Source organism: Protopterus annectens, chromosome 4.part1 (assembly GCF_019279795.1).
Source record: "Protopterus annectens isolate FY-2018-M chromosome 4.part1, PAN1.0, whole genome shotgun sequence".
NCBI classification, from domain to species: domain Eukaryota; kingdom Metazoa; phylum Chordata; order Ceratodontiformes; family Protopteridae; genus Protopterus; species Protopterus annectens.
Genome location: NC_056734.1, coordinates 415,938,962 through 415,952,183, shown reverse-complemented (window position 1 = coordinate 415,952,183; position 13,222 = coordinate 415,938,962). Strand labels below are relative to the sequence as shown.

Here is a 13,222-nt window from a genome sequence, read left to right as displayed (position 1 = left end):
TCAACAGACTTGGGAAGCACGTTTTTACATCAGGCACCTTTGCTATATGGTCCCTGAATTATTTGGAACATTTCATGAGGCTCCAGAGGGACTTGATCTCCAATCTCTCTGGGACGCTCACACAACAGTTGTCTGATGAGGTCCAGGACAAAGTGGCCTCACAGCTCGCAACCCTGGAATCAATATCCAACTCGTCCAGGAGGTTGCTGTCACATGCAACCACAGGGGCAGCTAGAGCAGTAGGGTTTGGGCATTGTCATGGGGTGTCATGCTTGGATGCGCATTTGTGACCTCGTGGACCCCTTCAAGTCTTCCTTTCTGAATGCTCCCATCAAAGCTTCATCCCTTTTTGGTTCCACAGTAAAGGACACACTAGCCAGGTGCAAGCAAAATGGAAAGACCCTATCTGCCCTCAACGTACCTTCTTCCAGGAATCAGAGGAGTGAAAAAATGTGGCACAAAAAATCTCAGGATCCTTTCTCTGCGCATGTGGTGATGATATCCCCAAGGGCAGTGGGGGGTAACAATTCCAGCAGATGCCCCTATAGGGGCAGAGGGGGTCCTTGTAACCAAGGCTCCAGGGATTCCTTTTCTGGACAGCCTTACCAGTGCTCCTGAGGAGCAGCCCGATTGCTTACCTCTGGAAGCAGTTTTGGGTCGTTACTCTCTGCACCAAGCTGCCTGGCAATCTATCACCACGGATCGTTGGGTGCACAGCATCATCACCAGAGGCTACACCATTCCCCTTTCTTGTCAACCAAACATTCCAAGAAAACTTCCTGATGTTCCACCCAGTCAAAGGGAAGCAGCAGCTTCAGAAATTATAAAGCTGTCTCAAAAGACAGTCATCCAACCAGTCCTACCAGACCAGCGCGGATCCGGATTTTACTCAAGATTCTTTTTGGTGCTAAAGACGGCAGGGGACTGGAGACCCATTTTGAATCTCAGCAGCTTAAACAAGTCGATCACCCAAACCAAATTCTGGACGGTCTTGGTTCGGTCCATTCTCCCTTTTTATGAGAAGGCGACTGATGTGCTCAATACATCTCTGGGGTGTGTATTACCACATCAAGATGGACAAATGCTCCAGGAGTCTGCTTCGCTTCCAGCTAGGGGCCAGTCATTACCAATTTCATGCCCTGCCGTTCGCTCTCTCTGCAGCCCCGAGAGTGTTTACAAAATGCATGGTAGTGGTCACAGCTCACTTGCGACTAAAAGGATTCCAGGTGTTTCCATATCTGGACGACTGGCTCCTAACCTCCCCCACCAAGCATCTTCTGGTAACAGCACTGTATTATACTCTCTCTGGCAAAATTGTTGGGAATAACGATACATTGGGAGAAATCAAGCCTTACTCCTACATAACTAAACAGAGTTCATTGGAGCAGTGTTCAATACTCAGTCCTGTCTAGTATCATTCCCAACTCACAGACTCCACCGATTGAGGATTCAGCTCCATGTGATACTTTCTCAAACAAAAGTCTCAGCAAGGGAAGTTCTTCAGGCCCTAGGATGTATGGCAGCTTCAATCCTAATAGTGCCTCTAGCAAAACTACATATGCAGATCCTGCAATGGCTCCTTCTTTGTCAATGGTTCTCAAACTATCATCCCCTCAGTTACCAGATTCAAATAACCAACTCCTGCAAACAAGACTTCCTTTGGTGGATAAGGCTTTGGAGTCACCCATTTCATTCCCCTCGGCTCACAGCCATTGTGACCACAGATGTTTCCCTGATCGGGTGGGGGTGGGGGGTCATTTCCAAGGAAAGACTGTCCAAGGCACATGGTCCACCTCAGAGGCCCACTTGCATATCAATGTTCTGGAACTCAGAGCTGTGCTGTTAGCGTTACAGGGTTTTCATTTGGCTCCCCTTCTGGGACAATTGCGATTCAGTCAGACAATATCTCAGTGGTCTGGTATATCAACAAGCAAGGAGGAACCAAGTCCTAGCCCCTATGTTGAGAAGCCATGGGAATTTGGCAGTGGGTGATACCTTCCAACCGCTTTATGATAGCAACATATATCTTGGGGAGCTCCAACATGATTGCAGACAAACTGAGCAGATGCATCCTCATGCCTCACGAGGAGTCTCTCAACCCCAAGGTGGCGACAGAAATCTTCAGCCACTGGAGCCAGCCTTGCTGCGATCTTTTCACCTCTCCATCGAACAAGTACCAAGGGATGCTCTAATCCACGACTGGCCCACAGGACTTCTTTATTCTTATCCTCCCATCCCCCTGATCCCACAATTTCTAAAGAAAGCTCCTTGGTTGAGATGCAAGGTGATCCTCATAGACCCGTTCTGGCCTCGACAAGTTTGGTTCCCCTTCCTTCGGCCTCACCTAGTATACCTGCCATGGATTCTGGACCCTCTACCAGATCAGATTCCTCACCCCCAAGGGTTGAGTCACCCAAATCTGTCCAGTCTCAAGCTGACAGCTTGGTTCATATGTAGGTACTAGGCTATTGGCCCTAGGGCCTATGCAAGCCTAGCCAAGAAAATGATTTTCCTGTGCCCCTGTCAAGCAGAACCACAGAAGTGATCCCCGGGATGAATTTCCTATTACCCATCCAATCATCAAGATTTTTCTTGAACAGTGTTAATGAGGAGCTCTGTTTGACAAAGATACGTAGTCTGTTCCAGAGTATGGAAAGTGTCTGGGACAGGAATCTATCCCTCCAGCATGTTCTGTTTATTGTGGTGACAAGGTTTAGGTCCCTTGAGCGTGTAGCTCGGAGGGATTGGGATTTCTTTAAGTGGAGCATGTCCAACAGCTCTGGGTTTGACATAGCTTTGTATGTTAGGCAGAGATCGCCTCTGAGTAGGCAATATGCGACGGAGTAAAGCTGGAGTTTTTTGAGACGGTCTGCGTAAGGCATCTGTTTCAGGCCAGTTGCGGCCTTTCCAGTTGTTGTAGATGTCTTGTGAGGTACATACCAAAAAGGGCGTTGTACTCTATAATGGGTCTAATGAGTGATGAGAAGAGGGGAACAATGACATCTTTTTTTTCTGGATGAGAAACCTTTTGTGATGAGGTGTGCCACGTAGAAGGATTTCCTGACCACTGTGGCAATGTGATTATCAAAGGAGAGACTACTGTCCACCTGTGTCCCAAGGTCTCATCACACTTTCAGTGTTAAGTAGACTACCGCCTATGTGGTAGTTCATGGGTACAGAGTTTTTACCAAAGGGGATAACAATGCACTTTTTGGCATTGAGCTTGAGACCATGTATTTGATACCAGGCATCTGTCTCGGTGAGGCCCTTTTGTAGGATGTCCACATCATTTGGAGTTTCAATTATGGCTCCTAGTTTCATCTGTGAATTTAGTTAGCCAAAGACCTTCTGTGTTAGCCTGTACATCAGAGAAGTAGATACCAAACAGGAGAGGACCCAGGACTGAACCCTGTGGTACTCCACTTGTCACTGGTCTGAAGTCTGATTTACAGTCTGCTACTTTTACGGCCTGGGTTCTGTCAGTAAGCCAGTTGGCAACCCATCTTGTGACATAGGGATTTATACCTAGTTTAGTGAGTTTATCTATAATTCCAGAGTGGGAGATAGTGTCGAACGCCTTGGCGAGATCTAGATAGGCTGTGTGAACCACCTTACCCTCATCTATGGCTTTGTTGACTATTTCAAATTAGTCTATCAAGTTTAGGAGACATGATCTGCCTTTTACAAACCCAAACTGTGTGGGGTCCAGAGTTTGGAGATCTCCAATGTCTTTGTTTACGAGTTCCACGATGATACGTTCCATGGCCTTGCAGACGATGTTCGTCAGGCTAATGGGGCGGTAGTTCCTGGGGTCTGTTGTGGCCCCCCCCCCTTTGTGGAGTGGGATAACTGTTGCGGTGCACCATTCAATGGGCACAAAGCCTGAGGTAAGGCTATGATTGAACATGGTACTTGGATGGGGTGCCAGTTCATTCTGTAGTTCATGTAGAAGGCAGCCTGGGATGTTGTCAGGTCCCATGGATGCTGTGTTCTTGTCTTTGGAGAGTGAACTTTTTACCTGTGCAGCCGTGATTACAGGAACTTTGCATTCTTCCGGTATAAAGATGGGCTCTTTAGGGGGTGAGAGGGGGTAAAGTTAGCACTGAACCTATCTGCCAGGATGTTGGCAATATCAGTTGGTTCTGTATATTTAGTGTCATTGTGCTGTAACTCAGAGCAGATCTGAGTGTTGCCATTGAGATTTTTGTCATAGCTATAGAATGCTTTGTGGTTGTCTTTAGAATCAGTGGTAATTTTGTTTTCATAACTAGCTTTGGAGGATTTTATGAGGGATCTCAGCTTCTTACTGAGGCTGACCACGGAGTTCCTCCAATCGTGGGATTTTACTCTTTTTTTTTTGCAACAGTTTCTTTCTTTTGTTGTAGAGTTTGTTTATGGCAGAAGACCACCAGATTGGCTTCCTTTTTTTGGAGGACAGCATCTTGGTTCTAGGGATAGCACGATCCATGCACTCGTGTAAGTGCTTACAAAGTGCATTTGTGTAGGATTCGGCAGTCGTACCTCTATTGTCCATCTACATGGGTCTCATGAAGTTTGCCACTTCTATCTTAAGAAGCGTGAAGTTGGCTTTGGAGAATTTTTTTACGGTTGTTTTCCTAATGGGGGGTGGGAGCGGGTTGTGGATGTCTACGGTGATTCGCTTGTGGTCGGATCTGACCAACGAGGAGCTCACCTCTGGTGTGGAACTCTGATCACCCATGATGGTGAGGACCAGGTCTAGGATACTGCTGCCCCTGGTGGGGGTGTGGATAAGTTGATCCAAAGCATTGGAATTGATGATTTCCAGAAAACGTTGAGCAAAAGAGTTGGTACAGGAGTAGTTTTTCCAGTTAATGGTAGGGTAGTTCAAATCACCCATTATTAGAGTGCTGGGTTGTACCTTAATATTTTCCAGTGTATCAAGAAAAGAGGAGTGGGAATCCTAAGGCATGGTGGGGGGTCTGTAGCAAGCTACAATCTGGATTGCAATTTTGCCCAGAGTTAGGTGAACTTGGATAATCTTGGATGCATTATGCTGAGCAACTAGCTTGGAGGTGTGGATATCCTTAATGAATATGGACACGCCTCCATCTTTAGTGTTTCGGTCCGGGTTTGGTGGCCGAAAGGTGTGGTATGAATTATAGCCTGGTAATGCAGGGGTGCTCTCTGGAGCTTTGAACCAGGTCTCTGTCACTGCACAGATGTCAATGTTCTCCATTTTAAGGAGTGCCTCGAGTGAGTGCATTTTGAGGTTAAGACTTCTAGCATTGATTAGCATTACCCTCAGATTTTGCTTGCTTGTACCTGTTACGGTGGTGAATTTGTCATTTGAACCTTGCCTAAAAAAGGCACTATAGGGGTGGCAAGAGCCTTTGCCAGTATCCAGAATCCCAAGGGCGACAGGTGCAGGCCATCTCTGGCAAAGCAGCGTGGTCTGTCGATCATGTCATCCCAGGCAGACAGTTACTGGATTCCCTTAGAATGACACCAGAAGCTTAGCCAATTGTTAAAGTCAATCATTTTGTCCTTGTACTATGGTGTCATTCTGAGTGATGGCAGGATACTACTCAGGGCTAGGGTCATACCGGCCTGGGCTACATGATCGGAGAGCTCCTCCATGTCTCTTTTCATGTAGTCCAGGGAGGTCCATCTCAGGTCATTCACACCAACATGGACAATGACAGAGCCATATTTGTACTTGTTGTGGAGTGACCTGAGTGCGTGCGTTATGTGGCGGATTCTGGCACCCGACAGGCAGCTGACAGTAACTTTTTCTTTGTTTAGTCTGGTGAGTGGAACATCAGTGTGCCTGACTATAGAGTCACCTATGACTAGAATGTTGGGTACATTATGCCTTATGGGATGTATTTGAGTGACACACTGAGTATGTGGGCTGTGTCATTTGGGTTGTGTTGGGGGTGGAGGTTGCTTGCATTTCTGCTTTGGAGGTCTCTTTTGTTTGGGCAGGTTTATACTGAGAGCCTCCGCAAATGTAGGTGTGTGTTTTATGCTTGTGCGTGTTTTAGTGGTGTAGGTTTTGAGGGACTATGTGATGAGTGTGGTGCGGTGCAAGTGTTTGCCTTCTCCTCTTGACTGTCTAGGCCAGTCTTTGGTGAAGAGAGCTTTGCTTCCAGTTTGGCTATATAAGTGCATCTCTCACAGGTCGTAGTGTTGGGTGGTAGGAGTAGAGGGTTGTCTGTGTACATGAGGCAATTGCTGCATTGTCCCAAGATGCCCACATTCATCAGGTAGACAGGAGAAAACACCGGGAGCTGACCTTTAGACATGCCTGAATAGGTGTTTATTTATTAAGTACTAAAAACTGTTTTCTTCTAGACAAGTGAGGAAAGTTGAGTGCTGTAGTAATTTGTAACTTATTTAGTGCTTACAATGAGTTCTGAACAAGTGCTGAGATAAAAAAACAGATGAGAGCTAAAACTAAAAAGCTGGCTAGTTGCAAGGGAAATTTTGAAGAACAGACTTTATGGCGCCAGGAATAGTTTAACCCCAGTTAAGTGGGTGGGTGGGGCTTAGGAGCTCACAAACAGTCCCGGACACAGCAAATCCGTATCTGACCTGCCACAGGAAAAGGGGGGAAGCAAGCTTAGAATTTTTTTTTTCCAGTAAAGTGGAAATGGAGAAAGCTGGAACAGAAGTTAATTCAACGTTAAGAATCTGAGTGGGTTGGACTTCACAAATGTTCTCTATTAGATTGAGTGAACTAATGACACTAGACTGGGAGGAGTGTCACAGATCAAATATACAGTATGGGCGGGCAACTGCAAAGCCACCAAATATAAGACCACACAACACTAGGGTGGGTGGGAAAAATTACAGTTCCTAGCTGTAGCCACTAAATGAAAGTTTTAAACAGATCAAGGAGCAGACTCGAGAATGCTTTTAACTGTAACAGACAAAAATGCACAGAACCCACAAACAGAAAATACAACTCTCAGTATGAAAAAGCAGTTTACAGTTAAGTAATGTTAAAACAGTATAAAATAGTAAATAAATGCAGTGAAACAAAAAAAGCTTTATAACAGTGCAAAAATATAGTAGATCAACTGTATAGCACAATTATAAGCGTTTCAGAAGTGCAGTTCAGTGAAATAAGTGTAAGAAATAACTTAGCCTGCTCTTGGAATCCTAAGGAATTTCTACTTATGCAATGCAATCCAGAGCCTGACAATACAAGCAGAACCTTTATAAGAAACAGGGTTTATATAGCAGTAAGAATGGAGGAGTTGGAAGATCAGATTACTACTCGCCCCCTGCTATTACCCAATCACTCGTACTACAGAAGGTCAGGAGGCCTTGTTACTCTCAATAATAATGAAGTCAATCAGCAGAAAATGGCTGCCAGAAACACAGGAAACTCAAACAAAACTACCAGCCTAGACAACAGGCCTCTATCAAGATCATGCCACCTGAGCAGAACACAGAAACCTCACTTTAAAAGCATAGAAAGAACACCTACAAAGAGAAAAATACAAGTTTCAGTATCAAAAAGCAGTTTACAATTTAGTAATTTAAATAAAAAAGCAATTATAGTAATGCACACTATTACAGTTCCTAGCTGTAGCCACTAAATGAAAGTTTTAAACAGATCAAGGAGCAGACTTGAGAATGCTTTTAACTGTAACACAAAAATGCACAGAACTCACAAACAGAAAATACAACTCTCAGTATGAAAAAGCAGTTTACAGTTAAGTAATGTTAAAACAGTATAAAACAGTACATAAATGCAGTGAAACAATAAAAAAGCTTTATAACAGTGCAAAAATATAGTAGATCAATTGTATAGCACAATTATAAGCATTTCAGAAATGCAGTTCAGTGAAATAAGTGTAAGAAATAACTTAGCCTGCTCTTGGAATCTTAAGGAATTTCCACTTATGCAATGCAATCCAGAGCCTGACAATGGTTTCTCCACTTCCATTAGTCGCCAGGCAAGCTAATCTCTCCTCACCTCTTCAAGACATCATTCTGGTCTCTCATAAACCATCCACCAGAAGACTATAGCAGGACAAATGGAAAAGGTTCACCATCTTGTTCAAGGATAACATGCAAGACCTGTATTCGGCTCCCATAACTGCAGTGCTTCAATACTTGGCTAAGTTTTTGGATAATGGATCCTCTGCCTCTACCGTACGAGTACATCTAGCAGCAATTTCCACAATGGTATAGATGGCACCCCTCTCATTCTCTTTATGCCTATGCAAAGCCTTCCTCAAGGGGGCCTCTCATATCAGGCCTCCTGTCAGACAGCCTGTAGAGCTATGGAACCCCACTATAGTTCTTCAGTCTTTGACTCAAAAACCTTCTGAACCTGTGGCGAAGTGTGACCTAAAGCTTTTGTCTTGGAAATCCTTGTTCTTGGTAGCCATCATGTCTGGCAGAAGGGTCTCGGAGCTGCACGCACTGTGTATCAAGAGGCCTTATCTGGTCTTTCATAAAGACAGAGTATCACTTCGGATGAATCCATCCTTCCTTCCCAAAGTTAGTTCTGAATTCTCCATAAACCAGACCATTGATCTACCAGTGTTCTTTCAGAATTTTGCCAATAGAGGAGAGTATTGTCTTCACTCTTTAGACGTAGATAGACAACTGAGATTTTACCTATACAGGACCAAACCTATCTGTAAATCTGAACAGCTTTTCATCTCCTTTTCTGGACCCAAAATGGGAGAGGCTGTTTCCAAGGTTACATTATCAAAGTGGCTAAGGGACTCATCTACTCCCTCAGTAATGAACCTATGCCAAAAGTTAAAGCTCACTCCACTAGATCTATGGCAACATCTGTGGCTTTCCATTCCAGGGCTTCCATGGATGACACCTGCACAGCAGCTACTTGGGCTAAGCTTCATACCTTTATCAATCATTACAAATTGGACTTGGTCTCTAGAGGGAGAACTGCCTTCGGCTCAATGATACTCAGGAATGTTCCTCCATAAGGGCCACCCATGGACCTCAAGGTAGCTTGGGATTCTGTCCCATCAGTGATGAATGGAAAGAAGATGAACAACATCAGATAAAGAAGTCATGTCTTAACATAATGTTCCATCTGTGGTGTTCATCTTCGTTCATTCAACACTTCCCACCCTCCTTCGCCCTCTAAAGGCTCCTGGGGGATGCTTTGGGTCTAAGTGGTCCCCTAGGGTATTTACACAGAAGTGGCCTGGCTTTTACTTCTCTTTCTCTAGCAAACTCGATCTGAGGTAACAGAGAGAAGGGCAGTCTGGGTAGAGACTTAGTTTGAGAGTTTTTTGGCTGGCGCGAGCTTGGTAAAAAGGCCGACTCGGTTCCGTGGGCTCAGAACCGAACCCATCAGTGATAAATGAAAGAAGATGAACAACACCGATGGAACGTTATGGCAAGACATAACACGTCTTTATTCCAACTTAATTAGAAGGGTTTACACCCAATTCAAACAGACATAGCAGCAAAAAGGGAGCCACACTATACTATTCACTGTATAAAATGATATCTGCTTGTGGGAATGGGCATCTTCTGTGCATACTTTGTTATGAACCAGAAATGCTCTGACAAGCAGTCTTAACTCGGTCATACCAAACCAAAGCTATAGGAAATCTCAAGCTATCATCTCATACACATTTTTGATACTGGGACATGCCACATCTACAGCTGTTTGCCAGACCAAAAAACTTCCAAATACTGCTCCCTTGAACAAAGTCTTTGGGTAGTCTAACTAGATGTTATTGTCACACACTTGTGGAAAGTGAGGCTCACTTATGATTCTTCTCCATTTTAACAATTCAACAGATTCTGCTGAAAACTGAAAATTTTCATAGCTACATTTTGGTCAAATTGATCAGATTTCCTTTGCTTCATCAGTTACCTTGACATCTTTGACAAAGAACCAAAACCATCTAAATGCATTCCAAACTCACTGCGTTTCTGGTTACATGCCTGGATGATGATGAACAGTACCAACCACCAAATTTATTTTAAAAGAAACAATCTCACTGCACTGGCACTCGTAAAGCAAGGAAGCAATTTATGAATTGTAGTGGAAGAGATCTGCACTACAAATCACTTCACTTCTAAGGCTGGAGTTACTAATGACTCTCATGAGGGATGGGATCTGACGAAAGTTCTCTCTCTGCCATTTTAGCCTTTCATGAACCTATAGAGAACCAAACAGCAGTAAAGACAGAGGTATCCTATACTTTCGTGACAGGGTCTTGCACCTGACATTATCTATTAGGAATCCACTTCTTAGATGGGAAAATACCTTTTTAAATATTGTTTTATCCCAATGTCTATCTACCATCTGAAACTTTATCTACCCTTGTCCATCTAGAATTAGTGGTAATCCCGGAAGCCATCAGGTTTTTATCATATGCCTTGCTGCCCACTAACACCCAACTATAGCCTGATTTAAACTAGCCCCAAAATACAGGGCCCAAACATGAACTTCCTAAGATGCATCAAATCAAGCTACAGTTTGCAACTATGCTTAGTAGATGCATGTTTAAGCTATACTCACTAAGTTTGGCCTAGAGACACCGCTTCTGCATGTTGTTATCACTGTATCAGACCTGGCTATCATCCCCTGCTCCTCTCAGGATGGGTGAGCTGACACTGGGCACTAATTCCTACCTTCTCATCTTACTAACTCTTCCAGTGTCTGGGTTGCTACCTGGGTCAAAGGTAGGGATTCAGCCCTCTGTGCCACAAATCCAACACAACCTAATATTTTTTTTTCTTCTTGTTAATCTCTTGTGAAAAAAAAGATAACACATTTTTATAGTGTAAACTACTTTTCCAAGTCATTGTTACATCAGTTCCTACAACTACACAGCTACAGCCCTTGTGATGTCAGCATTTTTCTCTAATCTTCAAATAAGAAAGTAGGACCTGCACAAATCCAGTGTTCTCTCTCTAAGGAAGTTTTCAAGTTTGCTTTGATCTAGTGCACTAACCTACCAGCTTCACTGTAGAAAGATAGAGGGAAAAAGCACTCATTCATATTTGGATGCGAGGAAAGCACTGAAATGCTGGGTCTTACACAACTCCTTTTAGACGGGCAAAGAACTGTTTATTTTGTCCCCAGAAAATATGGCAATCTGATAACTAAGCAGACCTTGTCAGTCATGGTGCGTTTCATTTTGTCATTCAAAAAGGAGAAATTCTGTTTTCAATTTGAAAAAATCCCATAGGCAGCACCTTCAAGAATACATTAAGAAACTTCCATTCAAGGCATCTACAGTGCAGCAACTTGATCAAAGCATCATATGTTTACATATCATTACAGCCTGGGCATCCAATTCCAGGCTCAACAGGGATGTCCTGTCCTGCAAACCCCCATTTTTATAAACTACTACCATCAAAATATTTGTGAAACATTTAAAAGAAATAAAGGAACTGCTGGCTGACTGCTTCTGAAACAGGCTGTTACATTTATATTGTTAATTCTACATCTCCAAGAGCATCTAGTCAAGTAGCCCCAGATGTACTCTCACCTCACCATTTTTCTATAGTTAACTAAGAGGTATGATTGTGTTATTTAGCTCTAATTTTTCTTTCTCTTCAGTACTTACTGGTGTGAAGTAACTGAGTATTTTGGGGGGCTGACTTTTATACCCTTTAATTGCTGGTGCTTCCCAGGAATTTTCCAATAGGACAACTCAGAAGGGACTGCTAAGATGACTGCAGCCTGCTACAACTTACCCTACTGATGGGTATCCAAAACAAGGGGAGACCTGCTGGATGAAATGTTTTGTAAGATCCAGAGTTAAGATGTGTACTTAACTTTCTTATTTTTTCCTATTCTCTCTCTTGTCATTGTCTTCTGACTACCTACCACACCCAAAATCCAATATACCTGGGTTCAAACAAAGTTTTACCTTGAAAGAGAAATTAATACTTCACTTAAAAAAAAAATGACTAAGATCATCTAGTGAGAATTCATTCTCAAATAAGACACAATCAATTTATTCCCACAATACTCAATCAATGACCTTGACACTTGGGCCAGTTCTCTCCCTCATCTGGCTCTTGATATCTCTCTTATCACCCTCCTTGTAGACTGGCCACTAACATTCGACTGTCCTTTTTAAGAAGGAACTTTTCCAAACATATCTTGACTAACATGCCGTACTCAATTTCACTATGCACTTCCTTACTCTTAAATCATGCATCATTTAGAACTAAGTATCCACTTTCAGCATATTCACAGCTTTAAGATACTTTATGACTTTCACCATCTCCAACCTCTGTACTTACAGAAGCAGACACACTATTTTACAAGTCTTGGGAGTTGTCCCACAAGTGAGCAGCAGAAGAGCAGCTCATATTTTTTTATAAATGAAATCCCTCTTCCTGTATGTCCCTGAGTCAAGTTTTCCTATCTACAGTCACACTGTCAGTCTACCTCTAAGCAAGCTAGTACATCATACAGTATCCTCAGAAAACAGTTTGTGCTTAGTGCATTTATCTCATTAACAAAAACATCAACTTTAGTGACTTGCATCTTTTTTTTTTTGTAGCTAAAAAATCCACTCATCAATTACCCTTCAAGAATTGTCCCGACTTCCAAAGTCAAGTATTTATAACCTTGTGGAGGCAGGTAGTGAAATATGGCTGAAAATTCCTTACAAATCCAACCAGTTATCTCAAATCTTTATGCAGCCTTTATATGTTAAAGCTGAACATTGTTACACCTTTGTTTTTCTTGCTAACTGTAATGAGTGCATTCTAACCTTAGGCAACACTGAGTTTTTAAAAATGTAATGCTTTGCACTCCAGCATATTACCTGGTCAAGGTTTGAAAGGCTGTTGGGGTCTTGACTGAGACCTTGATACTGCCCTCTAAGTCTGTCTCCGGCAGCAATCTTTCTGAACTTCTTCAGGTCCACAACATATAATGCACTAATGAAGAACAAAAGGTTGTTAATTAACTGTAGCAACATCAGCACATTAAATAAAGCCATCTGAAGCTCAGCATCATTAGGTTGTAATTAAAGCAGCTAACTTATAAAATAATATCTTTTGGAGTTACCATTTGTTAAAGTATACTTCCAAGGATGTAACTGAAACAAGATCGCAGCTTTGAGAAACTAGTGATACCAAACTGTAAAACGTCCATTCTGATGTAACCATAACAATCCAGTGACGATTACATCACTGATCACAAACGTATCACTGTCGTTCAATAAATATTTAACAGAGTCCTCTGTAGAGTGAAATTTAAAAAGTG

General features: G+C 42.9%; 1 protein-coding gene across 1 annotated transcript in view; it reads right to left on the bottom strand.

Moving 5' to 3' along the window:
- Positions 1–13,222, bottom strand: part of UGGT1 (UDP-glucose glycoprotein glucosyltransferase 1) — a gene marked incomplete in the record, with an annotated part of 2,149,769 nt that overhangs the window by 388,546 nt on the left and 1,748,001 nt on the right. Inside the window, 1 exon segment of the mRNA XM_044070228.1 lies at positions 12,780–12,894. Within this exon segment, the coding sequence (XP_043926163.1) occupies positions 12,780–12,894 (115 nt within the window).